This window comes from Panthera tigris, chromosome D2 (genome assembly GCF_018350195.1).
Source record: "Panthera tigris isolate Pti1 chromosome D2, P.tigris_Pti1_mat1.1, whole genome shotgun sequence".
NCBI classification, from domain to species: Eukaryota; Metazoa; Chordata; class Mammalia; order Carnivora; family Felidae; genus Panthera; species Panthera tigris.
The window spans coordinates 42,062,386-42,083,581 of NC_056670.1; the positions used below are offsets into that span (position 1 = coordinate 42,062,386).

At 39.4% G+C, this 21,196-nt stretch overlaps 1 protein-coding gene across 2 annotated transcripts; it reads left to right on the forward strand.

The window, feature by feature from the left end:
* The first annotated feature begins 2,599 nt into the window (after positions 1-2,599).
* On the forward strand, positions 2,600-19,883 carry GHITM (growth hormone inducible transmembrane protein). 2 transcript variants are annotated; one of them, XM_015542483.2, is made up of 9 exons: positions 2,600-2,762; positions 4,192-4,348; positions 5,567-5,666; positions 6,913-7,024; positions 7,663-7,804; positions 10,995-11,103; positions 17,410-17,598; positions 18,230-18,401; positions 19,594-19,883. In XM_015542483.2, the coding sequence occupies exons 2-9, from the start codon at positions 4,220-4,222 to the stop codon at positions 19,676-19,678; spliced, it is 1,038 nt and encodes a 345-aa protein (XP_015397969.1). In that variant the 5' UTR covers positions 2,600-2,762; positions 4,192-4,219; the 3' UTR covers positions 19,679-19,883. The 2 variants fall into 2 exon arrangements, with proteins under 2 accessions (XP_015397969.1, XP_042816410.1); XM_042960476.1 differs by lacking the exon at positions 2,600-2,762 and adding an exon at positions 2,989-3,499.
* The last annotated feature ends 1,313 nt before the right edge of the window (positions 19,884-21,196 follow it).

A 21,196-nucleotide genomic window follows, 5' to 3' on the forward strand; every position in this document is an offset into this window, starting at 1 on the left:
CAGCAGGTGGAGGATAAGGAACGAGTCAGCAGCCTTTAATAAACATTGTGGTGGGCATTCAGCATTAGGAGTCATGATTCATGTCTTTTTCTGTTTTCTGTCCTATGCTCCGAGGCCTTAGAAGCAGAGAACTTACAATTTAACACCTCATATTAATGCCAGCAGGCCATGTGCAGGGACCTAGAGGGAGAGGGGGTCCTGCAGAACCAGCCAAGAAGATCCTTGGCTTTTCATAAGATGGAAATCAAATGTGAACCAGCAGGAAGTGAGAGCAGTGTTTATGGAAGATATAGAGAGCAGATATAGACAGAGTGTCTAAGAGACTCCGAAAGGAAAGGAATATGAGTCTCATCTTTGTTCCAGGTCTTGGGGATGATGGTCTGGTATACATGTCCCCTCAGGCATCCAGAAACCGGTTAGAACAAAGAAAAGGGCCCAGGTGTTATTACTTGGAGCCAGGGAGCCTTGATGTCTGGATGTCTAGTGCCAACGGTCTGGAATATGCATATGATAGCTTTCTCCAGTCTTTCTCACCTGGTCCTTCCTTAGATATTATCTGAAGAAACCATTAACTCCTTGCCCCTTACAAGAAGGACATTATGAAGCATGTGTAAAGTGGGGTGAGGGTGCAGGTCCTAGCAAGAATAAAAGCAGAAAAAGGAGCAAAAACAGATTTTCATGGAGTCTTTCAGTGTCCCTGTCTCAATACTGACTTTTATTTACCTACTTCCTCCACATCTGTATCTCTTTCTGTATCCTATCTCTAAATTAATGGTGTAATTATCCACCCAATTTCACTCAATTCAGAACACTGGGATTAACCTGGGTGCCTCCCTCATCCTTATCAGCTATATTCAATCAGTCATTAAATCCTCTAAATTCCTCCTTAGTCATATATCTCTGTCATAAAGCCCTTCTCTGTCCCTCTACTACCTTAATTCCAGCCTTCAACACCTTTTGCTTAAACAATTGCAATAAATTCCTAATTAGTTTCCAGTCAATGAAATCTCTCCCCACCCTACACTGAGCATATCTTCCCAATGATGTGACAAACTCTCCTTTTTGAAAACATTTGACATCTGTGGAAACAATACAAGTCCCATACTGGAGAGAAGAAAATATGCAATCAGAAATTTATTTTCCTTTATGAAGATCATAAGCTTTAATTAATAAGAACCTTATCAATCACTTAAAAAAAGGCATATTGTTTATTTAGGTACTAAGCTGTGAATCCCTTCTCTGCTGATAACAGAAGCTGTAGGGAGAAAAAATACATACTAAGGGAGCTAAACAAAGAATCCATTTGCTAGCTAATCGAATTGGGGGAAGATCTAAAGATTAAATTGATCTTGCCTGACCTGTTCACTGTCATAAGTGACACATTTCTCTACAGTTATTTTCCTGCCATTTCCAAAGTAAAGACAAATTGTGTGCTGCCAAACCGTTTTATTACTCACATAAAATGTAAACCTTTATGTTTGTCAAGATTTACATGCTTAGCGGATTATCATAAATCACAATTAACAATAGCGTAGGAGATAAAGCTCATGAGTTTTACATGTTGTTAATCATTTTATCTAAAACAGCACCCATCCAGGGCTTCAGTCAGCTTTATTTTTCTCTATAGTACTTACCACCAAACATTTTCTCTATTTTTTTGTCTCCACCAGAAAGTAAATGCTGTAAAGGCATTTTGTTTGTTTTGCCCAAACAACAGTATTAGTTGTGTTTTATTCATTTGTAAATATCCCTAGTTTAGTGCTTGGTACAAAGTGAGCCTCAGCAAATATTTGTGTAATGGATAAAAGGAAGTAAACGAAAAACAAAACAAAACCTCTGTCGTGTAGCTGAGAAATGGTTTTGCACTTCAAAAATTACGAGTAATGAAAACATCTTCACAGTTCTCAGGACAAGGTAAGAGGTGGTAAGAGGTCGTTACTCGCCCTACTCTACATGTACATGTATGTATACAGTGAAGCTTGAAAACGTGCCGTGTGGAGGTCACAGAGCAGTGGTGGTACAAAACCTGCTAAAATCTGGCCCGGTGACCTTGGGTGATTTAGACCCTTTCCTCGATTTCATTAGCCAATTTTAGGTGTCAGACCCAAGAAACCAATTTGCTCCCCTTCGAAACTACCACGTTTGGCACACTATTTATCTCGAAATACATTCTTGAGAAGGCGAAAAGGCGACATGAGGAAAGAACGGGCAAAGGAATAATTTTTAATTCTCACACTATTCTTTTTCTTTTTTTTCAATATATGAAGTTTATTGTCAAATTGGTTTCCATACAACACCCAGTGCTCATTCCAAAAGGTGCCCTCCTCAATACCCATCACCCACCCTCCCCTCACACTATTCTTTTTCAATTTTTACGTAATTCTTGTGACTGCCGCTAGTGAAAGTGTTGAGACAGAAACGTACACTAGCTCCGCTACCCATAGCTGACATGACCAAAATGCTTTCACTGCCCACACCCAAAATGGACGCTGACTATGACGTTCCCGGCAACTCTCTACTGGCCCCGCCCCTCTAGCCCGGAACCCCTCCTCCCTACCGTGACCGCCCTTCCGTCAGAGATCTGCTCATGATTGGGTGTCCCTAGTGTTTGGCGATTCTCCGGATGTTGCGTCACGCAGGGAGTAGGGGAGACTGCGCGCGCACAGACAGTAAAGAGCGGACGGAGGGCCAGGGAGGTGTGCGCGTTTGCGTATCGCCGGCCCGGAAGAGTAACTGCGCGGTTGAGGTGACCGGGGACTGAGGTATGGCCACTCCGGGCCGATTGTGGCACCGCAGATCCACTGTCATGATGGCTAGCTTCGCGGGGCCGCTGGGTGCATCCGAGGAGAGCTGAAGGCGGCGGCACTGCTGGCTGCGTCACAGCCTGGCGGCGCGTTAGAGTCACCGTCCTGTGGGTGACCGGGTGAATGGGGGCGACGGCTGCAGGGCCTGAGATAGGCTGGCAGGGGCTCGCCCCCCGCTGCCCTCTTCTGCAGGGGCAGCGAGGTGCTGAATCACCCTGCGGCCGGGCCGCACAGCCACCGCTCTCTCAGATAAGGGGGTGCTTGATAAGGATTGTGCATTGACTCTGGGAGACTGGAGGCTTGCTGCCGAGTCTAGCCTAGAGAGCTGGTTGAACTTTCTCAGGGGACCAGGCGCTTGATTGCATCAATGCTTACGGGAGCGTTTGGGGTTTGGAGTCGGTGATACCTTACCCATTTTATAGCTAACTCACAGGAGTCTCAGAGGGCAAACAGTGTTTCGAGGCCATTTCTAGCATGTGGCAGAAGCAAGATTTCTCCGTTGTTCTGTTACGCGACGTGGTGGCCACTCGGTTGGGCCTCTTTCCCAGTCCATGTGTCGATGACTGAGGAGATAAACAGCAACAACGTACTGAGATGATGTAACGACGTGAAAGTATTAGAAGGACTCGGTGTTTTCCCAGTGTTGTACACCCTCTTATAGATTCAGTGGTAGAGCTGGAAGTACACTCGGTTAAGTAAGTTTTAGCAAAGATTCTTAACTATTGGTGTGCTAGGTAAAACCTATTCCTGGGTCCCATTCCTAGAGATTGAATTATTAGGACCGGAGTTAAGACCCAGGATCTACGTTTTAAGACACATCCTAGGTGGTTTCAGTACCTTGGGTATTTTTATCACATTTTGAAAGAAAGTACTATTTGGCGTGTTTAGCAAAAAATTCATAATGCGTCATTACTGTTGATGTCTTGAAGTCTTACAGTGCAGTCTGACCTTGAAGAGTTATTCAGCTCTTCCTTGGATGACGTTTTTGTTCTGCTCAAAAGTTGTACAGAGTCTTGTTTTAAATTTTCCCATTGAATTCTGGTGTAAATCTTAAAACCATATCTATAAAAGCCATCACACACCCTGTAATTGTCTTAAGAAATTAACATTCACTTTGTATTACATACATAACTTCTACAGAGTTAAACACCTTATTGTTCAACCTAGGATTTAATTCTGTTTTGGTGAACCATCCCATACTGGATTCTGGGATAGATTTCTTGAAATAACGGGGAATAAACAGAGAATTCATCTTTATCATTTAAAAAGGTCACTTCCATTTTTCTCCTAAAATAGGATTGGTCCTTTCCTATCTCTGTATCTTCTGTGTTAATTCCCTCAATTAGTTAGTGGGTTATTTTTTGTCTGTGTCTAACTGGCATTTCAGATCTGCCTGGTAAACCTGGTGCACCACCATGCTGGCCGCAAGACTTGTGTGTCTCCGGACACTACCTTCCAGGGTTTTCCAACCAGCTTTCACCAAGGCCTCGCCTGTTGTGAAGAGTTCCATCACGAAGCATCAATGGCTCTTAACACCCAGCAGGGTAAAGATAATCTGAATGTTTTTATGTTGTGTCTCTGTGCACTAGGACCTTTTTTTTTCTTTTTTTTGGACAGAGTATGAAGTTCCCTATTTTACCATTAGTGATGCGCTGAAACAGCCCTGATAATGCCCCAAATGAGTTCTTTCTCCCCATTAGTTTTGTATCATTTTGTTCCTCCTTACCACGTATGAAAGAGCTCTTATAACTTTCTCTTACAGCTTTTGGAATTTCATTCAGAGAATTTACAGTGATTTGTGAGAGATTGAGAGCTCTTACGGCTCAAGAGATTGTGGAGCCTGTAGTAAAAAGCTGAAGAACCCAGGAATATTACCAGTTGGCCAGTAGCTAGAAATGTTACTAAAAATGTCATTTCACCTTTGATTAGAGAGTGGTAAAATCCATTAGGTTAGGGATGCCTGGGTGGCTCCATGGGTTAAGCGTCCGACTTCGGCTCAGGTCATGATCTCCTGGTTTGTGAGTTTGAGCCCTGCATCCAGCTCTGTGCTGACAGCTCAGAACCTGGAGCCTCTTCAGATTCTGTGTCCCTCTCTCTCTCTCTGCCCCTCCCCTGCTCATGCTCTGTCTCTCTCCGTTTATCAATAATAAACATTTTAAAAAATCCATTAGGTTAGAGAGAAACCCGTTTTCTTTTATAATAGATTTACCGTTCATCGTTCACATTAGAAGTGTAAGTTTTGAAATATGAGGTAGATAAGGAAATATATACAGGCTAAAAGAGACAGCTGTTTTCCTCTTGAGTTAACTGTTCCCTGTTGAAAACAGCTAAAATAGAGGTAGTAGTCATCCCGCCCTTTCTTTGGCTTTGTGTTCAGCAAAGATAACTTTCTTGAGCCCCATTCCCCAGATTTAAAAAAAATGCAGCTAATACATATTGAATGCAGATTTTTTAGCAGTTAGTCCTTGAAATACAATTCTAGAGATATAAATCTGTGGTTTTTTAAATAAACAATTATTCTGAAACTTTAAGAAATAAAGTTGTGAACTAAGGAGTTAAGTGAATCACTTCAAAGATAGACCATAGGTAGGGTCTGCATTGAATTTTTTAGATTGGCTAACATACCTTTATAGTGAAAGTACATACATAGAAACTACCAAATTAGTATAGAGTTTTCTGATGCAGTGAGATTTAATTTTATTTTACTGATAACATTCTGTTTTGGTGTATGTGCTATGTGTCTTTGTTTTCGTGTATATCAGGAATATGCCACCAAGACGAGAGTTGGGATCCGGCGTGGGAAAACTGTCCAAGAACTTAAGGAGGCAGCAGTGGAACCATCAATGGAAAAAATATTCAAAAGTAAGCAGTAGTCTTTAGTTTTTGAGCTGGAATATGTGAATACATTTTACATGCATGAACAGCTTCCTAAACATATGTACAAACTTACGTATATGAGCATTTCCTTGGAAGAAAGGCAATCCATCATTCTTCAGGATCTTGTGGCCCAGAAAAGATTAATATTTCACACTGGGTCCATTGGTTTCCATTCATATTTCTTCCAGAGAAAATGTTATTTTTACCATTTTTTAAAAAGGATTAGTAGTATGACATGATATAAAAACATATAATCTGTTAAGGAAGTTCATTTGAAGTTGCATAGAATCTTCAAGCATATCATATTTGTGTATGTTTCAAGTCAAGAGAAAATCACTAAAACAGATACTAATAAAAACCTAAATGTTCAAGAAGAGTCCTCTTAACTGGTTGTTCATATATGGCCTCCCTGGAAACCAGACCTAACAAAGTCAGTTTGGATTTCAGCTTTGCAAGTTTAACCAGATTGTTCATCTAGCCACGTATACTCAACACTATTGCTTGTTAACAACTTTACAGAATGTCAATATATTATAATGAGAAAGAGTTGTAATCAGTGTCCTTCAGGGCATTTCTTTCTGATAAGTAAGTTTGCCCTGAAAACCAAATTGTATGAATCCTACAGCTACAGCATAGTAATAATCTTAGCAAATATATACTAAAGGGGGTAAGACGCTGTTTATGAATACTTCCAGCCAATTAGAGTTGATAAGCTGTTTGTTTCTCTTGCTCTTGTTTTAGAGCATCCTCTCCCTTGATTCCACTGCATAAATATTGATTACACTTTTGGTTCCTTTTTCTTTCTCTTTGTAAAGCATCATCTTTGTTAATAGCACTTTAGACACAGCGTGATATGATTATTAACATTCCTTTTTCATCTTTCTAAGAATATCTTGAGAACATACCCCTGATTCTTAGGAATAAAACACTATTACAGAAGTATTCCCATGTCCACAGGTATACTGCCTCCTTAAAGTTCATTGGAGTGAAATTAAAGGCCAGTCAAGTCTGATCCTTTCTGTATTATTACACTTAGTTTAACATTGTCCTTTTTTACTGGTGCCCTAATTTTAAGACCATTGCTATACCCCTATATATTCTAACTATGGTTTTACAAAGGAGTATGGTATATAGTTTGATTTTCCTCGTATAAATATTAGAGCTTACCATCCCTTTTCAGTTTAGTGAAGATATGACTGTATTAATGTGCATTTCCTTCTGTGCTCTGCAGTTGATCAGATGGGAAGATGGTTTATTGCTGGAGGGGCTGCTGTTGGTCTTGGAGCATTGTGCTACTATGGCTTGGGAATGTCTAACGAGATTGGAGCTATTGAAAAGGCTGTGTAAGTAAATTGTTCCCAAACATTTCTAATCTTAAAGATTCCAGTTTGTTTTCATCCTTCCCTTTTGCCACTTTTGGAATGTTTTATATCCAGTCTTCCAACTATATAGAAATATACATGAATAAAAATGAAATCTTTTGGCATCTGTTCAAACTTAAGTAAAAATCTTTTACCAAGGTTATATGTGTTTAGGCAAGGAGAAAATGTGTTTCTTTGTAGATGTGCCAAGTGCTTATGTTTTATGTTTTTATTTTTTAAACTTTATTTTGAGAGAGGGAGAGGGTACAAGCTGGAAAAGGGCAGAAAGAGAGGGACAGAGAATTCCAGCCAGGCTCTACGCTGTCAGCACAGAGCCCAATACTGGGCTCTATCTCACAAACCGTGAGATCATGACCTGAGCTGAAATCAAAAGTCAGATGCTTTTAACTGACTGAGCCACCCCGGTGCCCCAAAGTTCTTATGTTTTATATCATTTAATTTTTATGATAGCTCCAATCCATGCATCATTATTTCCATGATAAATGAAGTGAATAAGATAGCAGTGAATTGATATTTCCTAAAGTTGCCCAGCAAATAAATAATTGAACCAAAATTTATATCCATGCTTTTATAAATGAACCATGTTGTGTTTCTTACAGAATTTGGCCTCAGTATGTGAAGGATAGAATTCATTCTACCTATATGTACTTAGCAGGAAGTATTGGTTTAACAGCTTTGTCCGCCCTGGCAGTGAGCAGAACTCCTGTGCTTATGAACTTCATGATGAGAGGCTCTTGGGTGGTAAGTCAGCTTGTTTTTGTTTTCCTTTTCCACTAAATACCAAAAGATTAGGCAAAAAATACTGGCCGGGGGTAGGGGGGGAGTGGATTAAATGGAAAGAATCCCTTACTATATTGACAGATTGTTCAAATCTGAATTAATAGTGCAGCTGGGACAAAGTAGGAAGTACATTCTGAGATAAATCAGCTATCATTCTTAGTTGAGTGTATATTTAAATACTGGCAAAGGGGTTGAAAACCAAACATACAGGAATATCCTACTTACCTAGAAGCAGCTATCAAATAGCTTGTATTTTATAGCAATTTTATTAAAAAAAAAAAAAAAAGACAGGACAAATGCAAAGCCATCTTAGAAATCAGTGGAAAATATGTATTGCTAACATTCTGAACTTTCCTGACCCTGCGTAGAGTTTTACATTCAGTGAGTGTTTCTTGAGCATTTGTTAATTTTTCTGGATTAAAAAAAATAGTGATTTCAAAAGTGGTAGCTATTTTTCTACTGTCTGGTTGAAGAGATGAACTTGAGTAAGTGGTAAAGGATGTGCAAGGAGAAGTAGAAAGTGTAAAATCAGTTGAAAGACTGTTTTTGTCTTGGACTAGTAGGGAAGTTCCATGAAAGAGACGTTTATTTCACCAGAACTGTTGGAGGCTATCATTTTTTATTTTAGGAGAGAACAAAGGTAGTCTAGGTTTGCAGAACAGCTTGAGCAAAGGAGAAGAGGTAGTCATTAAAACTGGCAGAGTGCTCACTCACTCTCTCTCTCAAATAAACAAACATTGGGGTGGAGGGCAACACCTGGATGGCTCAGTCGGTTAAGTGTCTGACTCTTGGTATTGGCTGAGCTCGTGATCTCCTGATCTTGGGATTGAGCCCCCGCGTCAGAATCCCTTCTTGGAATTCTTTCTCTGCCCCTCACCCTCGTGCGCTCGCACGCTTGCGTGCGTGCTCTCTCTCTCTCTCTCTCTCTTCTCCAAATAACATTAGAAGAAAACATCAGAGTGGAGTTCAAGTATCTGAGGTCTAGAGTGTAAAGAAGACACAATCAGACAGTGTCTGGTTGCCACACTGAGGAGCGGGTCTAATCAGTGAGAAGCGGTTACAGATACTGGAACAGCAGAAAATACGATTTGTCTTTGAGTTCTAAGAAGTCAAATGGAAGAGACAAGAAGCAAGTATACCAGTTGGGGCTTTTCAAGATCTGAAGTGGAGGATTATAAGAATGTGAGCTATGAGTTTGAGACTGGAAGGGAATGGGGGATGGGACCGTTTATATCATACAGATTTCCAAATCTGTACTTTCCAAAGAAGAAGCATTTAGGGTAGTGTGGCCATTTGGACACTTCAGTATTCTTAGAATCTTACTTCTCAGATGGGTGTCCTGAATCTCCTAGCCTAGAACTTCATGAAGGCACAGAATAAGCACGGTGCATTCTCACCAGGAATGTACATTTTAATCAGGCAAATAATTTAAAACAATGATTTTTAACAAAGCAACATGGTTATAAGAGAAAAATTTAAGTATACAAAGAGTTTAACCCCTAAAATAAGACTTCAAAGAAGTGTTTGTGCTTGGGCCATATTCTCAACTTACTTTCGGCATAAGATTACTCTTACCTGCTGTTAGAACTACTTAGATTAAAAAATTTGGGAAGCCAGGCAGGTGCTACAGAGAGGAAGATGAAGATTTTTGAGGGGGGACAGACATACACACAAATAATGTCAAAGTTGACACCAAGTGATTTTCGAACAGAGGAGAGGCTTCTGACACTGCTCATGGCAGTCAGGGTACCTCCCAGAATAACTTTCCAGGGGACGAGATAATCCTTGAATAACTCCAATGAATTAGGCAAAATAAACGGAATTAAAGAGGCACGAAATGGGGTCATATTCGCATCCCTACTGTTTCATTGTAGCTGGAGTGTAGAGTATGGAAAGGTGAAAGGCAAAGAATGGAACTGGGTCATGAACATGAAGGACCTTAAAATAAAAAAATACAGTTGTGATAAATACCCTGAAAGTGCCTTGCATTTGTATGAAGAAATGCATGAAGTGGATTTTAGTAATTATTTCTTCATTGGAAAGTGATCTAGTAGAACTCTGTGCTTTTTTCTGTTAGTGAGTAAAAGCTTTGCCATTCTCAGCAAAAACAGCTGTTTTGTTTTTATCTGTACTTTACATCTGAGGTTGAACATTCACATGCCTGTGTTCAGATGGATAATGCAGAGGAGGGAGGCAGGCCTTAGGTCACACAAGGGATTAGTGACATCTAACCAAAAGCATTCACAATCTGTTGTTTTTTGAATAGTTGGGCTACCAGATATCTGCTGTTTTCTGTCCAAGAGTAGCAAATTTGCAGTTTCTGTTTCAGGTTTCCTAAAGATTCATTACAGTCTTCTCTATTATGTACATTTCTTTCTATATGCACAAGAAGTATTTAAGTGTCATAACAATGGAAATGTAAGATAAAAGGGACGGAGGACCAAGTCAGCTAGAAAACTAAGAGGATAGAGAAGTAGAATCTTATTCTCTTTTCCATGTGCTTCTGTTTTTTAGGTTTTTGTTAAGCAAATGATGGAGTTCAAGGCAGTGTGCTATGTATATATTCTAATTGGTGTATCATGATAAGTTTTTTTTAATGTAGTTTGCTATGCAAAAATAAATACAATTAATAATTATTTTGGGATTCTTAAAGAGGTTTTGTTAGGTCTCTGTCTAGGAAGAATACAATTTTTAAAAGGTCATGTTATCAATCAGAGCTCAACATACTCACTTGAAGAGTCTGCAAAACTTTGTGTGACAGTAGGGGACACTCTTGTCCCCTCCTAGATCAGTTTTCATTATCCTTAATCTTTTTTTTTTTTTTTTTTAATTTTTTAATGTTCATTTATTTTTGAGAGAGAGTGAGAGAGAGCACAAGTGGGGGAGGGGCAGAGAGCAAGGGAGACACAGAATCTGAAGCAGGCCTAGGCTCTAAGCTGTCAGCACAGAGCCTGACATGGGGCTCGAACACACGAACTGCAAGATCATGACCTGAGCTGAAGTTGGATGGTTAGCTGACTGAGCCACGCAGGCGCCCTTATCCTTAATCTTCTTAAAATTTATTGGAGGGACTAGCTTAACTTGGAACTTGAGGGTTTTCCCTTTGTTGTTGTATATAAAGATTGATTTTTCTCAGTAACGTGTGTTTCAGACAATTGGTGCAACCTTTGCAGCCATGATTGGAGCTGGAATGCTGGTACAGTCAATACCATATGACCAGAACCCAGGCCCAAAGCATCTTGCTTGGTTACTACATTCTGGTATGTTCTAACTTTAAATTTTTATTAAATAACCTTCATTACTGTCTTCTTTGGTGGTTCTTTACAATTGTGAATGACTTGTGCATAATTTAATAAAGACTCATGTTTAGAAAACGCTTATAGTTTTTTGTACTTAATACTGGTTGTATTATTGCCAGATCTCTACTCTGAAAAAATAATTATTCAGATACTAAGACCATGGACATCCCCAGTATTATACTTGGCCTCCTGTGACAGTCTAATACACGTAGAGATTTCCTTTATGTATTTTGCCTAATACTGGAAGCGTCTCAAACCTGATACACATTACTTGAGAATTATTCTTGTGTATCTTTAGAAAAATTTTAAAATGAGGGTGGAGAAGGAAAGGAGGAGGTAAGTCACAAGAAAGAATAGGAGTACAGGATCTTGCAATGGAGCATTGGAAGAAAGAAAACAATAAGAAAGACCTTTGGAAGTGTACTTTGTCTCTGATATGGTTAACTGGGTCATTATTTAGATGGGTCTTAGCGCAAAGTTACCATGGACAGGGCAAAGGCTGTCCACTCCCTGGTATTGCAGGACAGTTTTAATATCCTTTTAGGTATATGTTGTGATATCTCCCTTAATTATGGAGACACAAATATTTTAAAGTTTAGGTAAAGTGTTTCCATTATCTGTGGGTTGAATAAAGAACCAACTAGACCTAGAAGCAAAAGTGTGTCTTAGATACAAGTTCTCTACCTCAAAACAAGACAGATTTTTTCTATATAGTTTTTTGAGTATAGGTGATAAACAATGTTACAGTGGCAAGTGTACAACATAGTGTTTCCAGTTCTGTATACATTATGCTATACGCCTCACAGTGCAGCTACCATCTGTCACTTTATAGCACTATTACAGCGTCACTGACTATATTCCCTATGCTGTGCCTTTTACTCCTGTGATTTACTCTGTAACCGGAAGCCTGTATCTCCCACTCCTTTCACCCATTTTGCCCATCCTCCCACCTCTCCTCTGGCAACAATCCATTCTGTGTTTTTATGGATCTGTTTCTCCTTTTTATTTTTTTATTCACTTAAGACAAGTTTTATGAGCATTTCCTTGAAACTTTCTTGGAAGCAGGCTCTGAAATGTTTCTTACGTGGGTCAGTAAATGGAAATTAGGTTTTTGGCACCCAGTGAGCCAGATTTCTGGTGCGAACTATGTCATTCATATTATTATGTGCTGTTTTTGTTTTGGTAAACATGAGACTTCACATGACTTCACAATCTCAGTTTTCAACTCTCTTCCATTAGGCCTGAGGTTATTCAACCATAGATTTTGTCTATGGAGTTTTACAGGACAAAGCCCTTGTGATGGAGGGAGGTGGTCCAGTATTTTCTAGTACCAATAACCTGCTTTAAAAAAAATTTTATCCAAAATATAATATGTGTACTTCTAAAAATGTAATATCTCTTGAGTGCTATCTGTAAATATTTAAGGATTACTCAGCTTCGGGACAACTGCATATCACAGTAGTATACAGAGCTTTTTGTTTTTAAGTATGAAGTGTATATCCTTTCATTAAAACACCAAAATCCTCACCATCTGAGTTTAGCATTTATGTTACAGTTACAATTCTCTGGATTATAGTATCTTGTCCAGTAAATGGACTTTTGCACCTGTTTCCATTTTAGACACTTGAGTTCCTTGAGAAAACTGGTTCAGTGTTTTTACCTCTGATAAGTAGTAAATATTTAGTGACTTATTGAATTAAAATAGTCATGTTGTTTCAATTTGAGCTTAGAATTAAGGGCTTTCTATCTGGGTTGCTTAGAAAACTCCTTCTAATCTGATACTGTAGTGTATAAATTACTTGAGGTATTCAATGTATTGGAGGGGATCCCCAACACTACCCATTTGTTCAGTATTTTTTTAGAAGGAGTCATAGGACTCAGCATATAGTTGTACTCAGAGCTAAGGACATCAAAAGGACACATGACAGAATCTGGAGAAATCCATCCACAGGCTGTCAGTGCTCCCTCCTTCCTTTGAGGGGACATAGTAAGGATGTGTAACGCGCAGTAACATACATTGTTTCTGCCCAGGGAAGCCCGTTAGAGACTTGGTACCCACGGGCTTTAATAAGGGCTAATCATGTAGGCACCCTCCTAACAACTACCAAAATACAAATTCCAGAAGGAAAACAGAATTTCAGCATAACTCTTAACTGTTTGCACAAGTAATCTAACCCTGCCAGAGAATGATTTAAGTGCCAAGTTCTTAAATTCTAGCCAAGGACCAGCCCTGCAAGCAAGTCTTTGTAAAGATAACCTTAGGCCTGCTATGCTAAACCTTCCCTGCACAGCATGAATGCCAATTTTTGCTTTATGCTTCATATATACCTACCTATTTTAAGCTATGCAGGCAGGCATTAGTATTCCTGTTTTGTGGATGAGGAAGCTAAGTTATGTGAGGTCAGTATGCCAGGAAGTGCTGTATTATTTCTTCAAGTCTAGCCCTGTATCCACTTTTTTTTTTTTTTTTAAAGTGTATTTCTTTTGCAAGAGAGAGCATGAGCTGAGGAAGGCTAGAGAGAGGGGGAGAGAGAAAGGATCTGAAGCGGGCTCAGTGCTGATAGCAGAGAGCCCAATGTGGGGCTCGAACTCATGAACCATGAGATGTTGACCTGAGCTGAAGTCAGATGCTTAACCAACTGAGCCACGCAGACACCCATGTCCACTCTTTCATTCACTGGAATGATTGAGCTGAGAACTAAAGAAAGCTTAGGTGACCCAAGGGCACCCCCTCGCAGTATTAAAGGGACATCAGAGTTGGCTTTTGACCAATATTAACATCCCAGTGCATTCCATTTTCATTTTTCATCCAGATGTTTAGCACTATGCAGATACAGCTGTGGTCTTAATCAGGACTAAGTGATACTATGCAGGAATTACTGAAATGATCATTGGAAAACTATTCTAATTGTGTTTTTCCCCCAGCTTTATCAGGATGTAATTACCACGTAACACTGTAAGTTTTCAGATGTACAACTGGTTGATTTATACATTTATATATTGCATAATGACTACCACCATAGCATTAGCTGACACCTCCATTCCATATTTACCATTTCTTTTTTGTGGTGAGAGTACATTTAAGATCTGGTCTCTTAGCAACATTCAAGTAGATGATACAGTGATAGCTGTAATCACCATGTGTATATTAGGTCCTCAGATTTGTTAATCTTACAACTGGAAGTTTGTACCCTTTTACCAGTATCACCCCATTTCCCCTACCCCATCACCCCTGGTAACCACCACTCTATGCTCTGTTTCTCTGAGTTTGACTCTTTTAGATTGCACATAGAAGTGAGATCATATGGTATTTGTTCTTCTCTTAGTTCACTTAGTATCATGCCCTCAGGGTCCATTCATGTTGTCAAAAATGGCAAGATTTCATTTTTTTTATGGCTGAATACTACATTGTGTACATACACCATGTCCTCTTTATCCATTCACCCATCAAAGGACAATTTGGTTTTTGTATCTTGGAGATTATAAGTAATGCTGCAGTGAACATGGGAGTACAGACATCTGTATAAGATCCTGGTTTCATATCTTTTGGTTATAAACCCCGAAGTGGGATTGCTAAATCATATGGTAATTATCATTTTAATTTTTTAAGGAACCTCCATACAACTGGCTGTACCAGTTTGGTGAATGTTAGTTTTTGTTCACAATAATAATGGTGAGCTATCTTTGTTAGTTTTGTAATTAATAATGTCCTTAAGCAGCAGACATCTATTACCATTTAAGATTTTTATGAGAAAGTATCATTGAAAAATCTCTGAATAAACTTAAAAGTTTTGCTAAAGCTACAGGGAGGCTGGGCCACAGTTCCCCACACCATCAGATAGCCAGGCCTTAGAGAACAGGCTCACCAAAGAGCCAGACCGTGGGGAACAGACCTTTGGAGGGACCTCCCTAAAGCTGACAAAAAGTCCTGGAGGACCAGACCCCCAAAGGCCTCAAACTTAGGGGCTACTATTCTGAAAAGGCCAAGAATCAGGTGCCCACACTCTTTGAGGACCCAGATCCTGAGGATAAGTCTCCCAGAGGGCTAGAACACAAAGAGCCTGATTGCCAAAGAGCTAGGCCACGAGAGTTGTATCTCTCAGAGGACCGTGGCATCTGGGATGAGACCTTGGCACAGCATGGTGGCCAGGATCTCTGGAAGACCAAGCCACCAAGGGCCAGATCCCTCAGGGATAAAAGCTCCAGAGATAGAACCTCCAATGAACTTGTGGGAATGCAAACTGGTGCAGCTGCTCTAGAAAACAGTGTGGAGGTTCCTCAAAAAATTAAAAATAGATCTACCCTATGACCCAGCAATAGCACTGCTAGGAATTTTCCCAAGGGATACAGGAGTGCTGATGCATGGGGGCACTTGTACCCCAATGTTTATAGCAGCATTTTCAACAATAGCCAAATTATGGAAAGAGCCTAAACGTCCATCAGCTGACAAATGGGTAAAGAAATTGTGGTTTATATACACAATGGAATACTACGTGGCAATGAGAAAGAACGAAATATGGCCCTTGGTAGCAACGTGGATGGAACTGGAGAGTGTGATGTTAAGTGAAATAAGCCATACGGAGAAAGACAGATACCGTATGTTTTCACTCTTAGGTGGATCCTGAGAAACTTAACAGAAGTCTATGGGGGAGGGGAAGAAAAAAAAAGAAAAGAGGTTGGAGAGGAAGAGAGCCAAACCATAAGAGACTCTTAAAAACTGAGAACAAACTGAGGGTTGATGGGGGGTGGGGGGGAGGGGAGGGTGGGTGATGGGTATTGAGGAGGGCACCTTTTGGGATGAGCACTGGGTGTTGTATGGAAACCAATTTGACAATAAATTTCGTATTAAAAAAAAAAAAAAGAAAAGAACCTCCAATGAACCTAACCATGCAGAATGACAAAACCAAAGAAGTGTATCATTGCCGTTGAGGCCACTCGAGAAACTGTCTTTGACAGGGTCAGCCCACACAGGAGAGGACCATTTGAGGGGCAGGCCATGGAAAACAGGACCACCAGGCTAGACCCTGGGGAGCCAGGGGAGGATTGGGCTCCACAAGGGGGTGCTGTGAAAGCGTGATGAGGGAGGCAGGGCCTCATTCTTGCTCCCTGGTACCAGCTCTACCTCCTGCTCCTGCCCCCCTCCTATTCCTGGCCATTGGTGGCTAATGGGGTCAAGAGAACCTGGAGCAGAGAGCTGGCACCAGTATAGGGAGGGGGGTGGGGGGAAGGACACTTTTTCATCCTCTGCCTGTGGCTTAATCCAAATTTTGGGACAGGGAGTTAGTTACCTGGGGCAAGTAAAGTGGGGAGCATGATGGAGAATAAAGGTTTTTTTGTGGATTCTGCACAAAATTTGCTAAAAATTTTGCTGTCAGTTGCAAAACTGATGGGAATCCTAATAGAAATGTCATAGAGGAATTTTTATTCAGTATTTTTCTTACATCAAAAGGTATTTTTAATTGTTCATTATCATGTGATAATATCTTATTACTTGATCTAGAAATGTTACTTTCACAAAAGAGACACACTGTTAAAATTATAGGATGAAGATAGCTCCTCCTATTCTGAGTTAAACTCTGCACATTTAATGTGTAAGAAGAGGGCAGCTTGTTCTACTGAGCACTGAAATAATGCCTTATCTGAGATTTATTTTTTTTAATTAAGGTGTTCTTTTAACCTTTGCTGATTAAATTATTGGTGCCTTTCACTAATTTTCCTGAACTTGTTGATAAATATCTGACAACTAAAATTACTGTTTACAAACTGAGCTGACATTCCCTTCTACCCAAGGAACAACGGTGTCTGTCCTTGAAGTTCCTGCATCTTAAGATTAGCATCATATATGCGTTCTCTCATTTTACTTTGTTCCCTTTTGGCAGCAGCAGGTTTGACCTTGAGTTAGTCATTTTAAGCCTTTTTGTCTCAATTCTTACATATATATGAATTTTATGAAGAATACCAGTAGGCTCACACACAGATAATGAGCCACGTAGAATTTGATAAAGTTACTAAAACGCCAAATTAATTAATGTTTGTGTTTTTGAGTTGAGACTGTTTAACTAGGTATAGTGTTGTGATTTTGAATTTGGATAGCCACAAGTTTGGGGTGTGGAATTTGGGGGTAGTATCACCTAAATAAGGGAGAGATGTTGTAGTCCTGTTGTTTAACCATAAGGTACGTGATGTTCAGATGGTGTGTTAGTTACAAGTGGTGTTTTCTTTCTGGTTCTTACTTAGTCAATACTTAACTACTTGCTCTTTCTCCAGGTGTAATGGGTGCAGTGGTGGCTCCACTGACAATATTAGGGGGGCCTCTTCTCATCAGAGCTGCATGGTACACAGCAGGCATCGTGGGAGGCCTCTCCACTGTGGCCATGTGCGCACCCAGTGAGAAGTTTCTGAACATGGGAGCGCCCCTGGGAGTGGGCCTGGGTGTCGTCTTTGTGTCATCACTGGGTGAGCTACTGCGCTTTGACATTCACTTCTTGGTATCCGAAAACCGTTGATGTACTCAGCTATCCTAATGGAGGGAACTTATTAAGAGTTATTAAAAAAATTTTTTTAATGTTTATTTATTTTTGAGAGAGAGAGAGCATGAACAAGGGAGGGGCAGAGAGAGAGAGGGAAACACAGGATCTGAAGCAGGCTCCAGGCTCTGAGCTATCATCACAGAACCTGACATGGGGCTCGAACTTGTCAACTGTGAGATCATGACCTGAGCCAAAGTCAGATGCTCAACTGACAGCCACACAGGTGCCCCAAGAGTTATTTTAAAAAGTTTAAAAGACAAACACTAATTAGACTGCATTTTATTATTTGGCATCCTGGTAAACTATTTTGGGTTTTACACAATACATCTAAAATGGGAAAGTTGGTCTGGAGAACATGAAAGAGCCTTTCTGTAATGTGGGCAGGTGACCCATTACAGGAATAAGTATCATGGGTTTGGACTGAATGTGCATAAAATTACACGGTGCATATAGTCAGTCTTTTTCCTATCTGTGCAGTACACTAAAAGGTTTTTTTAAAGAAATGTTAATCATAAATCCAGTTAGAGAAGAGTCCTTTTTTCTTTTTTTCCTCCCAGGATCCATGTTTCTTCCACCCACCACTGTAGCTGGTGCCACTCTGTACTCAGTGGCAATTTATGGTGGATTAGTTCTTTTCAGCATGTTTCTTCTGTATGATACACAGAAAGTAATCAAGCGTGCGGAAATAGTGCCACCATATGGAGTCCAAAAATATGATCCCATCAATTCGTAAGTAGTCTTCAGTGTCTTGTCTCTGTTACACAGGACATTTGTGTTACTATGGTCTGTTTTGTTTTATGGTCGTATTAGTTTCCTAGGGCTACCGTAACAAATATTACAAACCGAATGGTTCAAACCATGGAAATTTACAAGAAGCTTCTTGTTTTGGCCAGGAATCCTTGACATTCCTTATCTTATAGGTACATCACTCCAATCTCTCCCTCTGTCTTCACATGGCATTCTTCCCGTATGTCTGTCTCTGTCACCTCTTATAAGGACACCAGTCATTTTGGGTGGAGGCCCACCCCATTCCAGTATTAACCTCATCTTCCCTCCTATCTTGATTATATTGGCAAAGACCTTCTTCCCAAATAAGGCCACATTTACAGGTACAGGGATTAGGATGTCAACATATCTTGAATTCAACCCACAGTAATGGGTTTGTCAAATTTTACGATCTCTGTTGTTGTTTGGTCTGTTTTATCTTTTTAGTAAGCTATGTATCCACAGAACATTTGATTATATCGTAACTAAGTTTAATTTAGATATTCAGTTAAGTCCAAATATTTACCTACTTTTGTTAATTAGCTTTCTGGTGCAGTTGTTATATAACAACACTTTTTTTCTCTTTTCTTGGCCTCTCCACCAAGGTAGGTTATTTTATTTAAACAATTTTGTTGGGTTTCATGTTTTCTATCACATTTTTACAAGTAATTTGTTTTTTGTTTCTTTGAAGCTAAAATTTAATGTTTTTTTAAAAAAATGCTGCTGTAACACAGATATATAACAGGTTTTGGTTGGTGGTGGGGGGTTTCCTTGAGGGGGCATATTATATTTAAAAATGCCAGACTTGTGTCTAACACATTTTTATGAAGGTGCTACTTTAGTTTTATTTTAATTATTTCTTGGCCTATCTTACAGGGTGTTTCTGTAAGATACTACACTCATAAGAGAGGGTCAGAGGGTAGAATAATGATTTTTAAAACTGCCCTTTAACATTTCAAAGATTAATCTGCCAAGGAAAATCTTGACTGTTTTCAGAGCCTTCCTTAGTTGGCATCTTTTCTTTTTCTCATTCCCATTTCATATGCTCTACCTATGACAAATAGTATTGCTTTTTTTTTCTAGATTAAGAAATAGTTCTTTTAGAGTTATTATTAGAATTACATCATCTATAATAGGCCGTAATTTTCTTTTCCAGGATGCTGGGAATCTACATGGATACGTTAAATATATTTATGCGAGTTGCCAGTATTCTAGCAACTGGAAGCAACAGAAAGAAGTGAAGCAACTCAGCTTCTGACCTCTCCAGTACCTCGGATATCTTGTTTGTTTAATAGGGGCAGGTGTTCACGGAATAGTTTGTATAAGCAGCTTTCACTGATGTGTAGAAGATAAGACTTGTCAGCAGGTTTCAGATGTTTGGTGATTTGATGCTTCAGGTCTGCTTTCTCTTCTAAAGAATAAATTCAGTTGTTCTCTTCCAAATAAGCACACACATTTCCAGTTTCTCAAGTGTGAGTAATTCTAAAACGTTTTAATGAATGTGAAAACTAAGGTTTGTGTTGTGAGGATTTAACTGTTCTGTTTTAAAATTTATTTAAGTGAAAATTAGCAAATTTTGTTTTGCTGCACATTTTTTGAAATGCAGAAATATTAAGTAATGTCATAAGTGACGTAGAAGTTTGGTAAAGGGACCAGAGAGAAGCAAAGGATCACCTTCAGTCTTTCTTTGAATACTTAGCACTTGTGTCAGTGGTGAGCCAGTGAGAGGGGTCTGGCTCTTTGGAGACAAATTAATCATTGCTGTTTTCACATTCATCTGTTGAACTTAATCAAAAGCATTGAACATAAACAAAGATCTAGGTGATTCATTCTCCCAATGTTCCTTTCTTTCTCAGTGCTATCTTTACAATGTAGAAGTGATCGTGTTTGGGTTTTCATTGTTTGACGTTGTTAGGACAGTTGAGAATGTTAATCATCTGGAGAATTCCTGACATGTAGTTAAATATGTTTAAGTTTTACTTTTAAACCTTATGGAGCAAAATATCCTTAAAACTCTTCTCAGGATGAAACATTCAAAGCATGAAATCTGTTGCATTTTCAAATATACAAACACAGTATTCCTAATTGCTGAATTTTTTTTGCATATTTATTGAAATGTTTAAGAGAATATATGCTTGCCTTTCTTCATCTCTTCAGGCTTTGAAGCTTTTATTAGAAAAGCCTGTTTGTGGCTTACACTTAAGATTATGAAAGCAGTTTTTCTCTCAGGACTTGGTTTCTTGCATTCCTCTCAGACTAAGCACTAAAAACACAGGAGAGCATAGCTAGTCTTTCTTCATGAACTATATCAATCAAAACTATAATGGGCAAAGTGCTTTGTTAGAGTTTCCCCCAGCAGACTTTTCCTTTTCTTCTGCATGGGCGATTACTTGACTGTTGTGATAATTGGTAAGTTTTTTTGATACAGAAGAGTTATTTTTGGAAGTTCTTAATGAATGAAATAAGTGTGTATGATTATTGAGATGATTGGTGTTTTTGACAAATATTTATTACAGTAATCCAGAAGTAACTATTCTAACCACCTCAAATTACATAGAATGCTTATTTCTGAATTAATAAATGTTCCAGCCAGGTGGTGATTGGTCTGTAATTTTTCCAGCTGAACCATACACATACTATTTGGATAGAGGATTTGTTTCATGTGCTGTCTTACCCTAGTATGTAGAGTACAGTGTGATTATGACCACAACACGTACAGCCAGACTGCCTTTAATTGAACCCCACTTCTTCCACTCATT

Coding starts and splice junctions, on each gene's coding strand:
- GHITM (XM_015542483.2), top strand. CDS start 4,220: ATGCTGGCCGCAAGACTTGTGTGTCTCCGGACACTACCTTCCAGGGTT. Junction 5,667..6,912: donor AATGGAAAAAATATTCAAAA/GTAAGCAGTAGT, acceptor TGTGCTCTGCAG/TTGATCAGATGGGAAGATGG. Junction 11,104..17,409: donor TGCTTGGTTACTACATTCTG/GTATGTTCTAAC, acceptor CTCTTTCTCCAG/GTGTAATGGGTGCAGTGGTG.